The 24,249-nt window shown below is 34.1% G+C and overlaps 2 protein-coding genes across 9 annotated transcripts; both read left to right on the top strand.

Moving 5' to 3' along the window:
* The first annotated feature begins 1,226 nt into the window (after positions 1-1,226).
* LOC140888732 (uncharacterized) lies at positions 1,227-2,168 on the top strand. Its single transcript, XM_073296431.1, has one exon. It carries the CDS (start codon positions 1,227-1,229, stop codon positions 2,166-2,168), a length of 942 nt encoding a protein of 313 aa, XP_073152532.1.
* Positions 2,169-3,316: 1,148 nt separating this feature from the next.
* Positions 3,317-9,086, top strand: LOC140890715 (mechanosensitive ion channel protein 2, chloroplastic-like). Of its 8 annotated transcripts, none has more exons than XM_073298723.1 (10): positions 3,317-3,575; positions 3,696-3,780; positions 4,134-4,270; positions 5,826-5,972; positions 6,110-6,207; positions 6,287-6,397; positions 6,540-6,603; positions 7,783-7,926; positions 8,085-8,141; positions 8,776-9,086. In XM_073298723.1, exons 3-10 carry the CDS (start codon positions 4,196-4,198, stop codon positions 8,827-8,829), a joined length of 750 nt encoding a protein of 249 aa, XP_073154824.1. In that variant the 5' UTR covers positions 3,317-3,575; positions 3,696-3,780; positions 4,134-4,195; the 3' UTR covers positions 8,830-9,086. The 8 variants fall into 8 exon arrangements, with proteins under 8 accessions (XP_073154824.1, XP_073154825.1, XP_073154826.1 ...); XM_073298724.1 differs by having other exon boundaries at positions 4,125-4,270; XM_073298725.1 differs by having other exon boundaries at positions 3,655-3,780; positions 5,835-5,972.
* Positions 9,087-24,249: the final 15,163 nt, after the last annotated feature.

The following is a 24,249-nucleotide window of genomic DNA, read 5'->3' as shown; positions in this document are numbered from 1 at the left end:
AAATATTGATGACTCTGAAGCAACCTTAAAAAATTTGAAACATGAAGTGTTTGAGAAGTGCAGCCTGAACAAAAGTGAGATTGATTTGATATTCAGTTACTTGACACATGTTGGTGATGATATTTTTGGTCCTATATATTTCAGTGGTGATAAGTGTCTACAGACATATATATTATTTGGTGATGCACATCATAGGCCTTTGCTTCACGTGGAAATAACGGAAAAAATTCTAATTAATTGTGACACTAATGTCGATTCTACAAATGATTTGCTTGATGACTGTGGTGGTTCTAAACTAAGTGCATCTATTGAAAATGATTGTATTGGTGATTCTGAATTCTGCCTACATGGAGGTGATCATTGTGTTGGAAATTTTTGTGATGAACATGATGATTATGCTAATGCTGATATTTATCCAGATGAACATTTTGAGGGTGTCTTTATACTAAGTAATGGTGATAAGATACGATCCGAGCATGTGGAAAATGGGAATGAAGAACACGGCGTTGGAGAAAATATAATTAAGAATGTGAATTCTAGTGTCACACAAAGTGCTGAACTTGAGATCCATCAGTGTGAATTAGTAGTCGGTGATGACCATAATTCTTTTTTGTCTGGTTCTAGCAACGAGCAGGTACTTAGTTTTACGGATATATCTAATTTTTTAGTTGGAAAAGAGTTCAACAGCAAAAAATATGTTCAAAGAGAATTGCATAATATAGCCATGAAAGCTTCATTTGAGATGAGAGTTGTAAGATCCACAAAAACTTTTTATTGGGTAAGATGTGTAGATGATACTTGCAGTTGGAAAGTTCGTGTAGCGAGAAAGAATGAGGAGTCATCACGTTTTTCAATCTGGACTTATTGCAATAAGCATACTTGTGACTTGGCTAACAGGAGGAGGAGACACTGGCAAGCGAGTGCAGTTATAGTAGCAGATACATTAGTAGAAAATTTTAGAGGGCAACAAAAAATGCCTTCTTTAAAAGCAATAAGAACAATTATGCAAAATAATTGTGCAGAGATTAGCTACTTCAAAGCGTGGAAGGGGAAACAACTTGCTATAATTCAATTGAGAGGAGGAAAGTTTTAGGTTACTCCCTGCGTACTTGTATATGCTCAAGCAAGTAAATCCCGATTCAACAACATATTTGAAGGTAAACCCGAATGACAGCTTCAAATACATGTTCCTGGCATACCGGATATGTGTTGATGGATTTAAATACATGAGAAATGTCATATCAGTTGAAGGCACATATTTGAAAGGTAGATATAAAGGTGTTATGCTTATAGCAACTGCACAAGATGGAAACCACCACCAATATCCCATTGCTTGGGCAGTTGTTGATTCAGAAAGTGAAGAATCTTGGACTTGGTTCTTTGAGAAGTTGCATGAGTTGATACCTGATGATGATGAACTGATTTTTATTTCTAATAGGCATAAAGGAATCATTAGTGGTGTTGCCTCAGTATACAAGAAAGCACAATATGGTCATTGCTTGTGGCATCTTGGACAAAACATCAAGACAAAACTGAAGTCCAAAGCGGGTGGAGTTGCACTATTTATGCGAACAACTAAAGCTTACACACAGATGGAGTTTGATGAATTATACGATGAGATGAATAACAGTTATCCAAGCATCACAAAGTATCTTGAAGACAACATTTATCGAGAAAAATGGGCAAGATCGTATTTTCATGGTTCAAGATATAATATAATGACAACCAATGGATCAGAATCAATCAATGCAAAGTTGGCACAAGCTCGTGATCTTCCAATAGTTGCTATGTTGGATGCAATTCAAAATCTTACTTCATCATGGTTTAATACTCACCGCATAGCTGATGTTGCTTCAACCGGACATCTTACTCCATGGGCTAAGAGAACGGTTCGATCAAGATTTATCGAGTCACAAAAAATGGAAGTTTTCCAATTGAATACCTTTGAATATCATGTCACTGGAGTTGGTCATGATGCAGTTGTGGGATTAAATAGAAGAACATGTCGTTGCCGAGTTTTTGACATTGATAGACTTCCGTGTTCACATACTATAACAGCTGCAGGTCAACATAATATGAATATTTATGAATTGTGCTCGCATTATTACACGACAAATGTATGGACGTTGGCCTATACAGAAACAGTTTATCCAGTGCCCCCCCTCTAATGAATGGAACATACCTGCTGATATTGCTTTTATGACTGTACTACCTCCTGTGGTTAAAGTACATAAAGGAAGAACAAATAAAAAAAGAATTCCTTACGTTGGAGAATTTGCGAGCAGGAATAAGTTGGTTGTTTAAAGTTTATTATCTGATGGGTCTCATGCATTTATAAAGGCAATAGTGAGTGGAGGCTAACCAACCTAACTTTGATGTAATTTTGAAGGCACAATTTTGTAAGGTGGATGTTTTTTTTATGATTATTGCATGTTTTTGTACCTTTTGAATCATGGTTTAATGTGGTATGGCCAACTGTAGTTCATCTATGGGTTTTTTCTACATTTTGAACATATTAAATCTGAATCCTTAAATTATGAATAGTTATGTAAATTTTATATGATGCAGACCTTTAGCTAGAAGCCTTAAGATATATATATTATTGTGATTTTATTTCATGTAGTTTATTATTGGAATTTTCAATTTTCGAAAACGTGTAATAAGGCATTTGAAGGTATCAATCTTTGATCATTTGATATTAACATTTGTTGATGAGTTTTAGATCGTAACAACTTGTTTTAATTGGTAATATATGAATGTCGATGCAATTTTAAATTATTCCAATGAATTTTATTCTTCAAACTAAATCTGTATGTCGATATAATTTTTTATTTTTATTTTTTCATTTTGAAACAAAGACTTATATGTAATGTGTGAATTTCAATTTTTTGGGTCCCAAGCCTTTGAAATTTTTGTACGATAAGCATATAACAAATAAAATAATTAGATCGAATTTTTTCTTTGTTTTTTTTCTAACTAATGAGATTAATTTATGTGTTGCACGGGAAAGTCTATGCTACCCCAAGGGCCTTTGGGGTGGCGTGACAGAGTATGATTGATTTAAATCAATGAGTCCCATTAATTTTAACCAATCACAGATTGCCACACTACCCATGGGCAGACATAATATTTCTCTGTGTTGTACTATTTTAATTGGTGAACAATAACAAAAAGCATTTTAGAAAGGTAGATGATGGATTTTCTATTTGCTAAACGTTCTTAATTTGTTTTTCATTTAGAAGGGCATAAAAATAAAACTAAATAAATTAAAAGGATGAAGGTCATTTTTCAAAATGTTAGTCAACGAAGGCTAATTGATTAAATATTGCCGGAAAAACTTTTGTGGCCTTGGAGGATGGTATAGGAAGGAGGAATTCCCTCCTAATTTTTTTTTTTTTGGTGTTTTCACCGTAAAAACAGTGTTGCGAGGTCTTTTGGCCTAAATTTATCGTATCGCTTTTCGTTCAACAAAGCCTGTGGCCGCTTATCGTTCAAGCATGGCTCTGACCGATTCGATGCAAGAAGCCATGAAATTTCCAACTTACGGGTACCAACATCACGTCAAAGGATTACGGGTAGAAAATTTAGCATTTATGTTCTTTGGTCTATTTAGGGTTCCATTTCGTCCAATTATACTTTAATTGATATATTTAGGGTTCCATTTCGTCAAATTCTGCTCGAATCCTTTCGTGTAGTGATCAATCTCATTTGAAGGGCCAGAATTTGAGATTGAAGGGCTAGTTATACTTGTTGGGATCTAAATTATCGTCGGTTTCACTGGTATGGTCCCGCTCTTTGAAAGTTCTTTTTTTTTTAAATGTTTAACTAGTTCAAATAATTGTTCGTAGATGGAAATTTTGTTTATTTCCCCAGTTTCATTTGGTTTTATTGTCATCGGTTAAACTAAGTTGACGTAGAATATCATAATACGTATACTGGATAAGGGCGTCTGATTTTCTTCAATAATTGATGTGAAATTCCGCGGATTGTTCACGGTGATCTGCAACCTTATTGGAAAAAAAACCACTGAATAAATTTTCTGATCATAGTGTTTTTTTCCCACGGTATTATCCACTCATGTAATGTTGTGTGGTTCTTCGTGGAACTTGACAGTTTTTCTTAAGTCATTTCAGAAACAGTATTCTCGGAGTACGGGGATTCCCAATAGATTTCTTAAACGGCCTTCCTACCTCCAATGCCAATGCTCCTGAAATTCAGGCCTGTCTTTGGATGCCACTTTGGTGAAGAATGGCACTTTAAATTTAGCATGGTAATTACCCAATTACTACTAGTTTTTCCAGATGGAATTTGTCGTTTCGTTGGAGAATCAATTTGAGTCTCCCTAACATTTGGTGAATTACATGGTCATTTTGTCATGATTTAATTTTGCAACTCAGATGTTGCGATAGTTATTTTTCATAAATCTTGCTCAATTGATCAGTACAAAAACCATGAAATATTCGAATTACTCAGTACCAAATGCACTGTCTGAATGAGGAATATCCCCCTAAGCTGATGATCGTTAGGTTGCTCGGTTTTCTCTAAATTCTTTTGCGTCTCTTGGAATATATTGTCCAACTTATGTATGATAATCGATGAACCAAAGTGAATATAATAAGATTATAAGATGGAATTGTGCTGAAATAAAACCAGAGATTTGTTTCTGCACAAGAGCTCTCTCTCTCCTCCTAGTAATCACGATTTGAGAGGGGTTGATGTTCTGCTCCTCTGCCTTCACTTCAATAAATGCCATTAATTCTATTGGCAAATTCTCCCTCACGTCATTAATATTTTGCCCTCTATTTTGAGAGCTCACCCACCCTGGGAATCAATCAAATTGTCAGTTAGCTCAATCTTCTCGTTTGCATCACAACACACTTCTTCGTAGGACTTTCTTCTTTCAGCTTTTTTTTTTTACGTTATAGCAATCCTTGGTCCCCCTTCACCTCTGGTTTATTCGATCTCACCTCGTCAGTTTGCTTGAGCCCCCAGTCTCCTTTCGCCAATCTCTCCATCGAGCCCTTGATATCACGTTGTTGGTCTGCTCTAGCCCCCATTTTTTTTTCACCCACATCTCCAAGAGATCTGTCAACTCATCAAATTTCTTGCTAGCTGATTACACGCCCTTCTGTAACAACATAATGTTAATATTTTTTCTGGACGCTCCAATCTTCCTTTGAAATGTATGGTTGCCTTTATTTTCTCAACTTTGAGATCCAGCAAGTCAGACCAGTTGTTGCAATCACGATTTATATATGATAAGCGATAATCGATGAAAATAAGATGGAATTATGCTTGTAATGAACCCATGGAATTGTCTCAGTGCAATAGCTCACCCTCCCCTAGTCTTGGCTAGTAAAATTCTTGCAATAAAAATAACGAGCATGCCTGACTATAGCCAACTTCCTCCTATTATATTTCTTTTGCCCCTTTGCCAAGTCATTCCTAGAATTCTTTTCATGACTACATGAGGACTTGGGCCCAATGAATTTAGACCAATGACAGTATCACTACTTAAGCCCAAAGACTTAATTTCTACAGCCCTCTGTATCCTTGAACACTTCAAATTGCAACATGGAGGACTGCATATCCTATTTCCAGTGTGTTAATGCGCAAACAACACACTTCTGTTTGTGTTGACAGTTGAATGCGCAAGAACTACAGTTGTTTGTGTTGTGGTTACATTGGATAAACCAAGTTTCGAAATGTTCATGTGGGGACCATATGAATGTTATTACATTGGAATAGCAATTGATAATCATGTTTGCAGTGGATGTTGTTTGTTACTATTTTGTCTGAAGAAACATTTATTAACATATTCTTAGGTTTTACAGGTCATGTACAAATTGGCAAGGAAGTCCCGTCATTGTCAAATTGGCTTTAGCAGTTGGTGTCGCTATTTTCATATTAAGTGGACTTGGGCCAGTTGTGCGTCTATGCAAGAGCATATGTCAGAATGTATGCATCTTTGTGTAATTAGTTTTCCGCACACTTCTGTTCCTGATTTTTTGAGCGGCCTTGTTTATTGAGTGTACAGAGTTGTCGAACTTGAGATTTTAATTTCATTTTTAATTTTAATGTGAATATTCACATTGATCTTGCTATGCAGAAACACGACAATAGTTGGAAAAAAGGTAGCACATACCATGTTGCAATCTCATATATTCAGTGTTTTTTTGTATGGTTTGGAGCAATGCTCATATTCGGGTTGGCTATTCTCCAAAGACATTTTGAAATTTGGTACCATTAACATACAGAAATTTGAAAGAAAGTAAATATTCTACAGAGCATTGGATTTAGTGGTTCCTCCCACAGAAGCTGGTAAAATTGTGAAGCATTTCCTACATTTTGTCAGCTCAATGTCCACAGCGCTGACATTTCACCTCTCCGCGTCAAGGTGAATTTCCACTTCTTGGTATTTTACTTATTTAGTAGTCGACTAATTAGCTTAAAATGGTTCCAATTGTTTCACCATTACCGATGGATAGGTTCTATATTTGAGTTGCGGAAGACTGATTTTTTTTTTTGTTTTCATGCAGTTTATATTTGCAAACACAAAAATACATGGAGATAGATGGTGCCCTTCTCCTTGATACTAGAAGAGTAAGTTTCACCTGTTAGCTATACAAAAAAGGGATTTTGGTTTCCATTTTTTTTACGTTTGATATCTTGTTATCTCATTGCATTTTGACTATTGGCACCAAGATTTAAGGTTGCATTTGGATTGAGTGATTTGATTTAGAATAAAGCTTTTGATTTGGGGAAGTTGAAGAATAGATTTGAAACGACAACTATCTTGGGTGTATTTCAAATCTATCCAATTACCTGTATGCTTAATTAAATTAAATAAATTATGGATTTGAAATTCAGTCATGATAATTTCATCAAAACAATAAAAAATGTATTTGTAATCGTGGATATGATTTCAACTAGCTCAATGAAATGCACCCTAAATTTATTCATGACTTTGAATTTTCTGAGCAGACACACCGACGTATAATCACATACTTTGTTATTGGTGTTTAAATAGAACATAGGGAGTTCAATACAATAGCGAAAAGAATCCAAAACAGCGGCATGTCATGAATTATACCAAGTTGTTTCTCTTTCTTGGCTCTTTGAGCAGTGAATTGTTTCTGATCCTCGAAGTTGAAATAGCTGAAGGTTTTTTTATTTTATTTTTTGTAGCATGCTTTTGCATTAATGATTGACTCGTGGTATTGAGATCTTAGTATATCATCAGCTGAAAAATGGTTTCTAGGGTGTCGGAACTATCTAATGCTAACGATATATTATAATTGAGAAAACATGGTACAACTTGTTAGAATACATGCAGATCACGAAAGAATACATCCACGAAGGAAGATCAATTCTTGATGAAACTAGTAGTTCTATAGATCATTCAACAAGTGTTCAGATCACCTTTTTTTCTTTTGCGACTTTACAGATGCTGAAACAAGTAGTTCCAGCTAGTACTTGGGTGATATGGAGAGAGGAACAGTAGGATCTTTGGAGAAATGGGATATGAAATCATGGGCTAATTTTTGGGGGTGGTTAGACATGGATATTAAAGGAAAATCCTTTTAGTTCATTATTATTAAATTTTTTGCTTTGTCTCGTAAAACCTGGTATTGTGTTATGTTTTCAGGTTCTAGTTTCATCTCTAACTTGTGCAATTTTTTATTGTGCAAGAATTTTCATTATTTATCGCATATCTATTCATTATCGTGAATTTAATTATAACAATAATTCTCTTTAAACGAATCTTTTGCTCCTTGGCAGATGTTCGGCCAGTGGGTGGTTAACGTTGTGTACTACTGCATGCGTGCTGTGGGTACAAGGGCGATCATGGAGTTATATGGTTGTCGACCGTGTTTCAAGAATGATTTGTCTAACCTTGCCTTTTTAACTTGTGTTGGAGATTGGGTGTGTATTCGTTTTGGTTTCTTGCTTGGTGTTTGTGGTTGATTAGACTTTGGGGATTGAGATCTTGTCATTGCTTTTTAGCAGAAAGGGCTCTTGTCTTGATGCAGTGTAGATTGTTCGTTCACGAATTAATTAATTATCTGTATCTGAATGAACAGATTTGGAGACTATGTATAGCTTATGCGTCAAAGGTCAATTATGCTGCGCGCCTCAAGGTTCGTCGTCTCTCCGTGCTATATCTTTGTCTTTGTTTATTATCAATTTTACCGTAATTTGTGCCAACAGAACATTATACACCAGTAAAGAATATGTTGACACGTTATTTTCACTTTGATAATCCACGTGGTCAGAGTCATATTATTGAAGCTCAATGTGCTGCATCGGCATGCTGTTAATATCATACGACATGGAATTGGTTTTCTAAATTTTTAGGGGAAAATCATTTCCAGCTGACTAATATTTTCAACATTTTCTGTTGTTGGTGCACGCCATAACTTTTAGTTTGCTGGCTAAGTGCTAACCCTATTGGTAAGGAGATAAATGCAATCGTCTCCCGTTTTAATAACCCAAGCTGAAATATTCTCGAGACATTACATTATTTCAGTGTCCCACTGCGAAGCAGTCATTTTTACATTTAAAAACTAATAATTATATGATGTAGGAAGCTAAGAATATCAATTAAGTAGTGCAAATTTGGGGGATAAGAACAGATGTATTATGTGATCCCATGTAGTCTTAACTCGGTGCCCCTTTATTTCGCTCATTTTTTCTTCTTGTGGAATATATATTTGTTGATGTTCTGTTTTGACTGTCCTAAATTGACATATGGTACCCACTTGTTTTATGCAGTCAACTTCTGAAGAGTTAGACGAAGCTCACGCTAGACTCAAGTTCGATAACTAATATCATCCATTTGTTTGGCTACGAAGGTTCCTGCATAAGGGATTTGGTTGGTGAACTTGAGAAGATGGGAGTGCCGAAGGATGTTAAATCAATGTTTATTAAATAGTTGAAGTAAGAGGTATATTTATCTTGTATTTTATTCCTTTGAGATCTTATTATCAAAGGATGTTAAATCGATGTTTATTAAATTATCGAAGTTGGATGTATATTTATTTTGTATTTTATTTATTAAATCCTTTGGGATCTTATTATCTAAATCGTCACTTGTAGACCAGTGAGGTGGTATTTGGAAAATTTTGTGGTGGAAAAATAGATAAATGTTTTTTAAAGCTTCCTTAAACACTATTATTTAAATCACTTTAAATTGGAAGGTAAATCTTTAAAATTTGAAATAGATTAGAGGAGAGAAAATTTGGGTTTTTTTGGTCGGTTCGATTTTGATATGCATAATTTTTAAGGTTTGAGTAGGTTTTTTGTGAGACGGTTTCACGGATTTTTATCCGTGAGATGGGTCAATCCTACCCATATTTACAATAATAAATAGAGTAATACTCTTGTGAGACGGTTTTATCCGTGAGACGGGTTAACCCTATCCATATTTATAATAATAAGTAATACTTTTGTCATAAATTGTAATATTTTTTAATAGATAACTCATATAAGATACCCGTCTCATAAAAATGATCCTTGAGACCGTCTCATAGAAGTTTTTGCCTAATAAATAATACTTTTGTAATAAAAAGTTATATTTTTTTAATGGATGACCCAAATAAGAAATCCATCTAGCATAATTGATCCGTGAGACCGTCTCATAGGAGTTTTTGCCTTAAGGTTTAAAAGACAAATAAAAATAAAACTATTAATCTAGTGAAAATTTGGATTTTTTTTGGGTTCGGTTTTGATATATTTAATCTAAAATCAAATAACTTTAGATTTTAAATTTATTTCCGAATTGAGAAAATTCAATTTTCGGTTCGGTATTTTAAATCTTCGGTTTGGATTTATGGTCTTTCTGTTTTAATTAAAGTTTAAGAACTCATACTATCCACGTTTGTCACATAAATAATTTTCGGAAGAAACTACGAACCAAAAATGAAACAAATTACAAATTACGAAGTGAAATTCACCTTTAATATATAGGACTAAAATTTTTAAAAAACATATAAGTTACATGACTAACAAATTCATTGTTAATAGGACTAAAATGAAAAAAATATAAGTTACAAGACTAAAAATGCAGATAACTGTTAACATGACTAAACATGAAAAATAAATCCAAGTTACATGACTAAAAATGCAAATTTAGTGTTAACATGACAAAATTAATAATTTATTTATTAATAAGAGAGGTCCTTCATTACAAGATTAATCAACCAAGAAAGAATATTTTCATGCTCCCAAACAAATTGAGAGAAGGAATAAATAGTAAAAGCGACGATCGAGTGAGGAACCTGGTTCACCGACCTCTTAATGTGCCGGAGGTTAATAAAGCTGTGAGACTCCGAAAAACTTCTGATATTTGATGCAATAGATCCCACATAGCTGAGATCCTCTTATGACCCTGTGACCGTTGCACGGCGAGTAGAGAATCGGATGTGATTTGATGCATCTAAATGTTCTGCTGTTTAGCGGTATTATTTCCACCCTGAATAGCAAGAAGCTCAACCATCGTGATAGAATGGGGCATCTCAATCTTTTTACCAAAAGCCAGAACCAGCTGACCTTCATGTTTACGAATCACACCTACAATTGCGCAGCTATTGGAGTTCTCCTAGTAAGCCACATCGACATATAATCTAAAATTATTTTATGGCAGAGCAATCCACAACTCCTGATGTCGGCAGGGGACATTCAATAAATGCATGTCTATTAGTCAGCAAAGTTAAAGTGGGTGGATTAAGGTAAGAGGTGCCAACATTGACGAATTGGATGCAAATTCACGTTTGAATTTGCATTCTCCACGCGTTTATACAGGTGGAAGAACTCTATAAATAGAGCCCTTCCCTCCTCATTCTGAGTATCCCATCTCAATTTTCTTTCTTCTGATCTTGAGTTCTTCATCTCCCTTATTTATTTCTATATATATTTGTGAGATAGGTTTTCTCCTGTATAAGAGAGTGAGTGTCTTTTTGGAAACACAGAGAGAGGTTGTAATTCTCCAAATATTATAGTGGAATATTTTGGTCTTGCCCGTAGTTTTTATCCTAATAATTTTTGGGGGTTTTTCACGTAAATCTTGGTGTCTATTTATTCTTCAATTTTCATAGTTTCTATCTCGTGATGCCACACCTGGGACCAATAAGTGGTATCAGAGCCTTGACATAAAATTTCTTAAAATTCTGAGTATGCTCTGTGCTTGCAGCTTTGACTGATCTTCCACATCAGAAAATTTTTTTTGAAGATTTTATAAGGCAGGATTCTTGTAGTCAAGATAACGGCAAAATACGAGATAGAAAAGTTCAATGGGAGCAATTTTTTGCTGTGGAAATTGAAGGTGCAAGCAATTCTGACAAAGGAGCATTGCTTGACAGCTATTGAAGATAGACCGGCGGACGTCACGGACGATCAAAAGTAGAATGAGAAAAGATCTCAAGGAAATGTGGCCAGTACTTCAGGCAGTGGTGAAATATTATTCAGCGAAGCAGCAACAGTTGCGGAAGGCAGACACAAATTTTGTGATGCATGAATTATGGATTCAGGAGCGACGTGACACATGACGTCAAGGAGAGAATGGTTCGACTAGTATGAACCAGTCTCGGGAGGATCTGTATTCATGGTAAATGATCATGCCTTGGAAATCGCTGGGGTCGGTACCATCAAAATCAAAATGTTTGATGGCACTATTCGCACCATACAGGAGGTACGACATATGAAAGGCCTGACAAAGAATCTTTTGTCTTTGGGGCAATTGGATGATATTGGGTGCAAAACCCGTATCGAGAAAGGGATCATGAAGATTGTGAAAGGCGCGCTTGTGGTTATGATGGCGAAAAAGGTTGCTACAAATCTGTATGTATTGTTGGGAGAAACACACAAAGAGGCGGAACTAGCTGTTGCATCAATTGATTCGGGGGAAGAATCTACAGTGTTGTGGCATAGAAAGCTCGGGCATATGTCAGAACGAGGAATGAAAATTATCTCAGAACGGAAGCTGTTGTCGGGGCTTACAAAAATTACTTAACCCTTTTGTGAGCATTGTGTTACCAGTAAACAACACAGATTAAAGTTTGACACATCTACTACCAAAAGCAAAGACATATTGGAGCTGATTCATTCTGATGTTTGGCAAGAACTGGTGGTATCCCTAGGAGGAGCGAGATATTTTGTCTCGTTTATTGATGATTTCTCTAGGAGATGTTGGGTGTATCCAATCAAGAAGAAGTCAGATGTTTTCGAAGTCTTCAAAGTTTTCAAAGCGCGGGTTGAACTTGATTCTGATAAGAAAATCAAGTGTTTGAGGACTGACAATGTAGGAGAATATACCAGTGATGAATTTGATGCATTCTGTCAGCATGAGGGCATTAAACGACAGTTCACGACAGCTTACACGCCTCAACAGAATGGAGTGGCAGAGCGGATGAACAGAACTTTGTTGGACAGAACAAGGGCCATGTTGAATACTGTGGGTCTACCAAAGTCATTTTGGGCAGAAGCAGTCAAAACCGTTTCTTACATCATCAATCGTTCTCCTTCAGTGGCGATTGATTTGAAGACTCCGATGGAGGTGTGGACTGGCAAGCCAGCTGATTATTCTCGGTTACATACATTTGGAAGTCCGGTGTACATTATGTACAATGAACAAGAAAGATCGAAGTTAGATTCCAAATCCAGAAAGTGCATCTTCTTGGGCTATGCTGATGGAGTAAAGGGGTTTCGCTTGTGGGATCCTACTGTCCACAAGCTTATCATCAGCAGAGATGTTATCTTCGAGGAAGATAAAGTGAAGGGAGACAAAGACACACTAAATTCAGAAACTACTATCATTCAGGTGGAAAATAAGATAGACGAAGATCAAGTTTCTTGTGAAGCAGTACCAGAGCACGAGGTACAAGAACCAGTTGAGTCAGAGATTTCCAAAGTGAGGCAGTCAACTCGAGAGAGAAGACCACCATGTTGGCTTTCAGATTATGTCACTGAAAATAACATTGCATATTGTCTATTAACAGAGGCTGATGAGTCATCGAGTTTCCATGAGGCTACTCAAAGCTCGGATGTATCCCTGTGAATGACAGCGATACAGGAAGAATTGGAAGCATTGGACATGAATAAAACTTGGGATATTGTTACACTACCACGAGGGAGGAAAGCTATCGGTAACAGATGGGTCTAAAAGATCAAGCGTGATGGCAATAACCAAGTGGAGCGATATCGTGCAAGATTGGTTGTCAAAGGATTCGCTCAGAAAGAAGGTATTGACTTCAATGAGATATTTTCTCCTGTGGTTCGACTTTCAACAGTCAGGGTAGTATTGGCATTGTGTGCGGTGTTTGACCTATATCTAGAACAGCTAGATATGAAAACGACATTTCTTCATGGCGATCTTGAAGAAGAAATCTATATGCTCCAGCCAGAAGGTTTTGCAGAAAAAGGCAAAGAGAACTTGGTTTGCAGGTTGAACAAATCTCTGTACGGTCTCAAACAGGCGCCGAGGTGTTGGTACAAGAGATTTGATTCATATATCATGATCCTTGGGTACAACAAACTCAGTGCAGACCCTTGTGCGTATTTCAAGAGGTCTGGTGATGATGATTATATCATTTTATTATTGTACGTGGACGACATGTTGATAACAGACCCCGACAAAGATCGGGTCCATGTATTGAAGGCACAGTTGGCTAGGGAATTTGATATGAAGGACTTGAGACCAGCAAACAAGATTCTAGGGATGCAAGTTCACCGAGACAGAAGTAAAAGGAAGATTTGGCTTTCCCAGAAAAATTATTTGAAGAAAGTCTTGCAGCGCTTCAACATGCAAGATAGTAAGCCAATTTCTACCCCTCTTCCTATTAACTTCAAGTTATCCTCTTATATGTGTCCTAGCAGTGAAGCAGAGAGGATGGATATGTCTCGAGTACCGTATGCATCAGCAGTGGGGAGTTTAATGTTCGCCATGATTTGTACAAGACCAGACATTGCACAAGCAGTGGGAGTAGTCAGTCGGTATATGGCGAACCCTGGACAAGAGCATTGGAGTACGGTTAAGAGGATCCTTAGATATGTTAAGGGTACCTCGGATGCTGCATTATGTTTTAGAGGATCAGATTTTACACTTAAGGGCTATGTGGATTCAGACTACGCAGGTGATCCAGATAAAAGAAAATCTACTACAGGTTATGTGTTTACAGTTGCAGGAGGTGCAATCAGCTGAGTTTCAAAACTGCAAACAGTTGTAGCGTTATCTACAACGGATACAGAATACATGACAGCTACTCAAGATTTCAAGGAGGCAATATGGATTAAAAGGTTATTGGAGGAGCTTGGGCACAAACAAGAAAAGATTCCTCTGTTTTGTGACAGTCAGAGTGTCTTGCACATTGCAAGAAATCCAGTTTTTCATTCCAGAACTAAACACATTGAAGTTTAATTTCACTTTGTTCGAGAAGTAGTAGAGGAAGAAAGCGTGGATATGCAGAAGATCCATACAAAGGATAACATAGATGATTTTTTGACCAAGACAATGAATACGGAGAAGTTTGAGTGGTGTAGATCCCCATTGGCCTAGCAGAAATGTAAGTAGCGGGAATGACAAGATTGAAAGGATGTGTGGAGATGTGTTTGATTCTCAATCAAATCTCCAAGTGTGAAAAATGTCGGCGAGGGACATGCAATAAATGCATGTCTATTAGTCAGTAAAGTTAAAGTGGGTGGATTAAGGTAGGAGGTAGCAACATTGACGAATTGGATGCAAATTCACTTTTGAATTTGCATTCTACACGCGTTTATACAGGTGGAAGAGCTATATAAATAGAGCCCTTCCCTCCTCATTCTGAGTATCCCATCTCAAGTTTCTTTCTTCTGATCTTGAGTTCTTCATATCCCTTATTTATTTCTATATATATTTGTGAGATAGGTTTTCTCCTGTATAAGAGAATGAGTGTCTCTTTGGAAACACAGAGAGAGATTATAATTATCCAAATATTATAGTGAAATATTTTGGTCTTGCCTGTGGTTTTTACCATAATAATTTTTGGGGGTTTTCTACGTAAATCTTGGTGTCTATTTATTCTTCAATTTTCATAGTTTCTATCTCGTGATGCCACACCTGGGACCAACACCTGAGAGATATTTGTACTTGGCCCGATAGCTTTAGTCACTACTGCTCGAGCAGCTTGGAATTCCTGCAGCAAACTTTCACGCCAATTGACATTCAAAACACCATCCTTTGCTTTCGAATTGTGAAGGGAGCTATGCCTTTTATTCCAGATGGCCCAAGAGCGCATAGCAAATCCCTCAAATTCTGACTTCAACTTCTCCTTCATCCATAAAAATATATCAAGGCACATCCATATGTCGCACCTGCTTAAGATGGTTTGAGGGTCACATGTTAGTCACCTACTGAAACATCCTAGGCAACATCAAACCGTCCACCACATTTCTTTTCTTTGCAAACTTTTGTGCCACACTCGGATAATATTCATAAGAGAGGATCTGTAACATAAATTTCAAACAATATTTTTATTAAAAATAAAGATAACAAATTCATTTTAACATTCAAAAAATGATATACCTGCAGAGGCAGCACAAAATATACAAATTACAAGATCAAAAGTGTAATTTCAATAATTTTTTTAGTGAAATTTCAATAACAAATTTGTGTATATTTCATTGTGGTATCACCTAATTCATTTGACAATCGGATCTGGGAATTTATCACATGATTGTCCGTATTAATAGTTATAGCATTAATACTATGTGCTTAATCCTTACAATGTAAAATATTTTGTTACAATGGTATAATCCAACATTTTCTTCTGTTACCTCATGATGAAACACACATCGTGGATCTCTAGAGACAGGCTGCACGAAAACTTCTATCATCGATCAATAATATCAAATGGGGAGAAGTATTGTAGTAATTGAATACAATTTGAAAATACCTTGACTTTTATTTATATATATCACAAGATAACTACAAAACTATAAATATCACATCCTTCAATATTCAAACATGTATTTATGATCGTCCAGAGTGATTATTTCTTGTTTACCACTTTAATGTCAAGATCATTTGCAACTATATATTATGTTCATCCCTCATTCACTGTATATCCAATTGATTGAAATACAATATTAGTGATCGTCATACCTACACCAACAAAATTATATATAAGCAACTTTTCAAAACAAAACATTTTACGTTATTATCAATGATAATAAAAAATAAGATAATAATGACAATACATTAAAAAAAAAGACACAATTCATGATATCATGAATTGCTTCATTTCAGTTCATTATGTTCTTGTTGTTGTCACGTGCTCGTTGTATGATGATATCTGTATTGCAGACTTCTTTAGATTATAATGATCATGACATAATCTTAATTGTGAATTGTTGACTTAATTATTATTTTTTCAAAAATAATAATAACAACAACTACAACTTAAAGTATAGTTTAACGTTTAAAATTGAACGAGGGTCTATTCATGATTCATGAACAAATGTATGCTCTCATACAAAAGTGATGTTTCAGAAATAGTATTTGTTTATTCGGATTGTTTTGATAATTATATATGTGCTTCCTTTAAAAAATGAAAAATGCACTCTCCATTTTTTTTCCCAAGTTACTGTTGGGATCAGAATACTGTGCAAAATGAGACTTTTCGGTTAGTGTCTTAACAGATGTTGAAATATGACTTGAGACAGGACAAGAACAGAAAACTTTAAATCGAGGCTAAAGTTAGACTCTATATCTATAAGTCTAATTTGTTTAACACACGATGTTGATGGAGTATGTGAAAGAGTGGGTTCCTTGCTAGCCAACTTGTGGTCAATGGCCTTTTTGACTCTATTTGTAAACAATCTTTGTTTAATATAATTTACACTCGTTATTGGAATTTACTTTATCTTTTATCATATTGTTATGTTGTGACGTGCTATACGATATTTAGATAAAGACCTTGAATATACTAAAGTACATGCAAGATGTGATAGTGGATATGGATGACTATCATGAAACACATCTTGTAATCACTGTATATTCTAAACCAGTTCCTAGTCAATTAAGCCGTCCGCAATAAGGATAAGGATCACTCAAGATTAAGACTAGCATTTGCGATGCCGAGTACCACGTTTCATTGGTATGAAACATAGAGATGTTCGAAGAATGCAAATAAATATTCATTGGATGAATGATCGAACTACCCTATTCAGACTTTCCAAGTGGTTTTCACTAATTGAGTGGAAAAGTCCGTGGTTTTGGTTGTACATCATTAGTCCTTACTACTTGAAACATCATGGAGACTCTATATGCTAGTACTGTACTTTGACTCGTTTACCGACTCTATGAGGGTCATCAGGAGTCGAGATTGAGTACAGTTACGACACATATAGGAGTCAATGCTTTGTTGTCAAGGATTCACCACACGCTTGCGAGTGTGGATATCCTATGCAATCTGAGGAGATATTAGTGTGACAAATCTCTGGCCATAGTACATGATGTGCTTTAGGTTACTTGGTTTCCTAGTTGCACATGCGATGTCACTATTTGATCTTCAAGATTCATTGCATAGTTATCGAATCTCGAACGACTCTCGATATACCAATGATTGTTGATTCGATTGGCATATTTGGATAAAGGGACCGTACTGTACGCTAACCAAAACCCACTAGTTCTTGCAGGCACTATCAGTGATACCTAGGGAATCATGATGCGATGTTGCTAGGCGCTCTTACCATGATTCGATGGGCAAGTCGGAAATTATTGTTCCGAGTCACAAGGAGTTGTGAGCCCACGACTAGCTGTATCCCTGAACCATCGAGGGTTACACAAGTAATAGATTTCTAATCCCCGTTGAGATAGTTAAATTTAATGAGTTAAATTTAGCAAACGAGAATTATGACTTCTTATTAAAGAATAGAGGGAGTGAGATTTCCTAAAATGACATGGGGATGCCATTTTTGGAAACCACTGAATTCGGATTCATAAAATTTATCTTGACTTTAAAATATGCAGAAAAGGTTTCTGTACACATTGGTAAAATTAGTTTATCAATTTGAGTCACGATGAATTTTATATTAATTTCTGAACATGCGGGTTTTGCTTGTCAGACTTGAACTTATGACTAATGGGCCCTAAGCTGTTAGCAGCTCATGTTATAAATAAGTTATTGCAGTACAGAAATTACACACAAGAGCTCATAATTTTCGAAACCTAGAGAGCACTCTCCCTAGGTTTGGCCGCCCCTTCCCTTCTCTGTGTTCGAAAATCCAGTCTGCAAATTTCAAAATTTGCAGTCTGGTTTGACAGATCAAATCTGTTGAATTCTCTTCGTAGAAACTTTTGATAGACTTTCTAGCAGTGTTTTCGGAACCGAACCGGACCGGTCGGTTCGATTGGGAACCGGTCGCCGGACCGGTCCGGTCCGACCCCAAAAACCGGAAAATCGGTCCAACCGGTCAAAACTGGTCAAGAACCGATTGGACCGATCAAGAACCGGAAAATTGGTTAAACCGGTTAAACCGGTTGAACCGTTTTTTGAATTTTTTTTATTTTTTTTTAAATTTAAATCTTTTTTTATTTTTAAACCTTAGATTTAATATTTTTATATATAAAAACATTATTATTTGAAATTTCTACTTCATTTAAAAAAATATTTTAATAATTATTGGTTTTTTAAAAAATAAATAATTCATTTTTTAAATAATTATAATTATAATTGTTATTTTAAATATATTTACATATTTATTTAGCTTTCAAACTATGTTAAATATATATTTTATGTCTATTTATATTATTTTTGAGTTTTTAAAATTCCAAAATATATTATTTATTATATTAAATTATATAAACGGTTTTTCGGTTCGACCGTCCGGTTAAAACGGTCCGACCAGTTGGACCATTTTTTTAAGTAAACCGGTTCGATCACCGGTCCGGTTATGAAAACACTGCTTTCTAGTGCAGTACTTTGTCAGAGGGTTTTAGAATTCTGTTCGTGGACCTAATTCAGGAGTTGATCGATCGAGTCATCAGTTCCTGTGATATACAAGAAGAACAGATTTATCTGTTGGAGTCCATAACCTTAGGTTGAGACTTGAGAGGTAAAATTTACTATTGTTTTATTTTACTTATTTATTTTAATCGTAAGGATTTGATACCCACGATCTGGAATCTTTCCAGATCAGAAAATAAAATTTTTAAACTTTCGCTGCCTTGGGTATCATATCTGACAGATAAGAGAACGTGTTCAAACAGTATGACAATCGTTTTCTAAGATACAACAACATTTTGTAATAGAAGTGCTCCAAATTATAAAACTCAGTGAATGTTGAAGATGTTTTTTGAAATTTTTGAAATGAAGAACATAATATTGATGCATCAAAATGATTGTTCACAAAAATCTATGTATTTTCGATCCAAACTGTGTAACAAAAAAACTTATTCCGTTCAAACATATGAGTTATATTTATTGAGATTGAAAGCCTTAAATGAAAATATGTATCATTTCAAATGAGACTCTTCATCAAAAGATATCAAACATAACTACCTCTTACATACATATATACAACCATTCGGCTGAATGGATTCAGTTTTAATTTGAATGACCGAACTCACATTCAAATTCAAAATGACAATTCTCAGTTGTCACAAGGAGGTACTCGTGGCATACACTGAAGAGGTGCCACTTCAAACCACCAATTCACAATTTTGAACTTGAACTGCCACGGAAAGCAAATCACTTATTTATCTTTTCTTTTCTTTTCATTTAATTATATAATATATAATCTTTTCTATTCAGTTTTTTCATTCGATAAAATCCGAACAATTATTTGTGATATTTTATTAATTTCTCATTTTTTTAGAATAAATAAATTTCGTTAATATCAAATGTCAGCTAATACAAATCTTTCTAACCAAATAAGAAAACCAACTTCTTTCCACATACAAGAAATAGAACAAGATAAAGCAAAATGAGCCAGGCTGTGTGCTGCTCTGTTGGCCGATCTTCGCATATGACTAATGATCCCATTGAAACCATTCATCTTTAAAAAAAAACGAATCTGAGAAATCAATCCAGACTTTATCACAAAGATTTTATCGATTTTAAATGGATACATAACTCAAATTTTCAACCATTGCTACAAGTCTACAACAATAAAATTCTATTATCCAACTTAGCTTGTTTTGTTTTGTTTCCCTTCCAATACAGTGGAGACAAATGTTCTTAAAGGATTTTGAAATCACGTCCATATATAAAGCAAAAAAATTGCACCCGAGAAGATATTTCATGCATTTCCACACTTATTGATCATGAGGTTGATGAATGATGACAACGTTTGAGACAATTTTTTTGAGTGATTTTGAATTCGACGAATGTTCATTTTCATAGTTTAGTTTTTCCTTATGTGAAATCACTGTTTTATGAATATCCAGTACTTAATTGATAAATGAAATGTACGAGAAATGTTGGATCGAAAGAATATATTGTAGACAACAAAAAAATGATTTGAAAACACAAATTAAGCGAAACCTAACAAGCTCAAAGATAACATGAAAAAAATGATCGGAATATATATGGTAGAACATAGGAGAAACAAGCGAGCGAAAAATTCAATTGATCTTGAATACAATTCGGTGTCACCAAAACAATATGTCTTCCATTATTATTATTATTATTATTATTATTATTATTATTATTGGAATCGGGTTTTCGAAATGGATACAATTAACAGGCAAGATATAGGATATCATGTCCACTACATAGTCTGGGGCATATCCACAAGGTAAGTAGTGAAATCCTATAGCTCCTCTTCTTCAAAAAATGATTAAAATAATTATGACTTTAAGGTATATGTACACTGCCATATCAACACTATGAATAAAAAATACTAAATTTATTAAACATTGAAAGACTCATAACTAAAACTAAAATATATAAATCATAAGAAAACAAACATATATAATCAAAATCACAATTTTCACTAAATTAATATTGCTGGTTGATCTCAAATTATATATATTTAATTTATTTGCAACGTTAAGACCAGTACTAAAAATGTAGTTATTATTAACCGTGTTGCACACATTTTCCGTTTATAAATTAATTAATAATTAAAGAAAAAGGACGTCTAAATATAAACAAAAGATTTCAAAGATAAAATCATATGATATATCTATCGATCTATATCTATTATATTAAGTGTGAGACCACTCCAAGTTGGTATAATATTGGTGTGACCTCTTTGTTTTTAATTTCTTTTACAATGATTTAATATATTTTTTTCTATAATTATTTAATAAAAACGAATCGTACATAAATGCAACTTATACTATATAATGCAACGCAATGATAGCATACTATAAGACGAAAATTGCTCATCAGCCGCATAAAAATTAAAAATGTGTGGCGCGTACTATTTAATTATACATAATCGAAATGCAAAGCCCAGTACTACTCTGTATAAATTCAAACCTGATTTTTCCGAGCGGTCCACCATGAAAAATAAACCACCAAAAAAAAAAAAGTGCACCATAACTGCTGACGTGAGAAACACATCACAAACTGGCTTGCTTAGGTCATCATGCACATTAGAAGACACAAGAATTTGTTTGCAGAAGGCATATATCTCATGATATGTCGAGAAATTATAATTATGAGCAACCATGTAAATATTATTATACCTTTGATTTATCAAAACTTAATCGACAAAGTGCTTAATTTGGATATTGACATCATGTCATGTTTTTCGATCAAAAAATTTAATGAATTGAGGGGACGAATACATTATTATAACAATCCAAGATATAACAATGTAACCATTAATATTTGTATTCACTTGTGACGTTTTAAAAAAAAAAAAACAATGTTTGAATAGATAAATGTGAAATTACACACATGTAATAATTTAATACATGCCAATTTTATTGCTGGAAATGACTTTGTTACTACTGAGTTTCAAAGATGGGGATCTCATCTCAAATTTAAGATTAATTTCATTAAAGATGAGTTATTAAAAGCCGGGACAAATTTGAATTCAAATGGCAGTTTATTTGGTTTTATAAAATAGAACTTATAATTTTTTTTTAAAAAAATAAATTAGAACTTAGATATTGTAATAAATATTTTATTAAAACTTTGGGAATGCGATACGATATAAAATAGAAATAAATAATGCCGGGGCCACAAGGCATTTGTGATCTTAGGCCTTCATCATTATGAAAAGCTAGGGTTTCGTTTGCTTTCCTCTTCATCCACGGTCCACCTCACTATCCCACTGAACGTTTCCTTTTCCAACCGTATCATACATTCCAAAATTCACTACTTTGTTTTGCCAGGAGAATCATTATTCTATGGGATTTAAATGAGACTTTTTTTTTTATTTTTTATTTCGACAATAGTGTAATATTATATAAAAATTTATTTCTAATATTACTTAATATTTCATGGGATTTAGATGTTTTACTGAAATTAATGTGGATCTTATTAATTAACTGAAAGTCGCTATTTTTCGATGCGCACTGGACAAGATTTTAAAAAGCGCGAAGCATGACAAAGTGTCACGGTCAAGCTTCACAAGCTTAAACGAGTTTAGAACAACCTTAAGCATGAAAATACATTTTTCATTTTTTGTTTAATTTTAATTATATTAAATTAATTAATATAATAATTAACATATAAACTTAAAGATTTTAAAAATAAATACATAAATTTTCAAGTTATAAAAAATGTAAGTCTCAAAATAACAAATTATCTCGAGTAAAATGTTTGTGTTAGGTCACGTTTTATCTCTTAGTCGCAAATAAATATTTATCATTTGAAATAAATTTAAAGAATAAAAATTAAACTTAAATATATTTTTTAAAAAATTTATTTTTTCACGTTTTTTCACATTGTTTTGCGTTTAATATTGTCAACCAAACTAATGTAATAGCTTGGAAATTACGTTGACTAAATAAACTGTATTTGACAAGTGCTGCAGACTAGTCCAAAAAAATATTAATACGCAACTGAAAGTCCATATTTTCTTTTTATTGTTAAACTACATTGCACGGCCATATGTCAATATTGTTAAATATCTATCTTTATTGAAGGAGAAAAATCTTCCTCAAAAATTTTTATACTTGTATTAATTAAAGTCTAAATTTTACAATTGATTCAAAAATAAAAAAGTCTAAATTTTACACGTCTTTGGTCAATTTCATTTGATGAATGTAAATCGTCGATGGCGGACCTGAGAGAGATTTCACACTGGATTCAACCACAGACTATGAGAAAAATGATTGGATCCCATCCCTCCTTTGACTTTTGGCCCCAATCGTTTTTCAGAAAACGCGTATTGATTTATTCGGTGGATATAATTTATCATGGATTTCATTTTCCACCTTTAAATATATATTATATGGACATCTTAATTTATTTTCATTTTTACGATTTGGGTTCAACCTGGAAATTCTAACATGGGGAGTTTTATTTATGTAAAATTGGTGTATAATATTTTATCTGCAAGTTTAGAGTATTTATACATATCATTAAGTGGTCAAATACATCGCTTTCTATTTGTGTATATATATATATATATATATATATATATATATATATATATGATGCTTGTACTCTAATTCTACACTTGAATATTACATACATACACCGAGTGTAACCGAGGAAAGCAACATCTAAGAATTTGTTCATTCCCAAAAAATGACGCAAATTTGTGGAGTTGGGGAGTCCATCTGTTTTAATAAATGCAAGCGTCAAATTGTCCTTTTCCCCATCCTCCATAAAAAAAAATCATATATATATAATAAAGTAATTTTTATTTTTTTTATTTTGACCTCAAAAAATATTTTAATTACCAAGTTCTGTGTTGCGTAGGACGTTGACATTTGAAGTAAGAAACCAAATGCTCTAAATTACTGTGTTCAATATCAATAAATAAATACATATATAAGTAAAACAAAGGGAAGAGAACCCTACGTACCCCTTTATGATGATGTTTTACCTTTGACTTTTATTAGATGAATTCACAGATTTCAGAGTAATTCTTATTGACTTTGAACCTTCTCTTGTCGTCCATACGATAGACTCATTATAATATCTTAGTACTTGTCGCATTTAGAATTTCATTCATATATATTAATTAGTTTTTCAAATTTGAACTTTTGGATTAATTTCCAATGTATATATATATATATTATGTCAGTTTTCATTAAAACTAGTGTCAGTATGCTAAAATAATTTAATTATAATGAATATTAATAAT

Source organism: Henckelia pumila, chromosome 3 (genome assembly GCF_033568475.1).
Source record: "Henckelia pumila isolate YLH828 chromosome 3, ASM3356847v2, whole genome shotgun sequence".
Lineage (NCBI taxonomy): Eukaryota > Viridiplantae > Streptophyta > Magnoliopsida > Lamiales > Gesneriaceae > Henckelia > Henckelia pumila.
The sequence above is the reverse complement of the archived record's forward strand: the minus strand, read 5'-3'. Positions and strand labels throughout refer to the sequence as shown.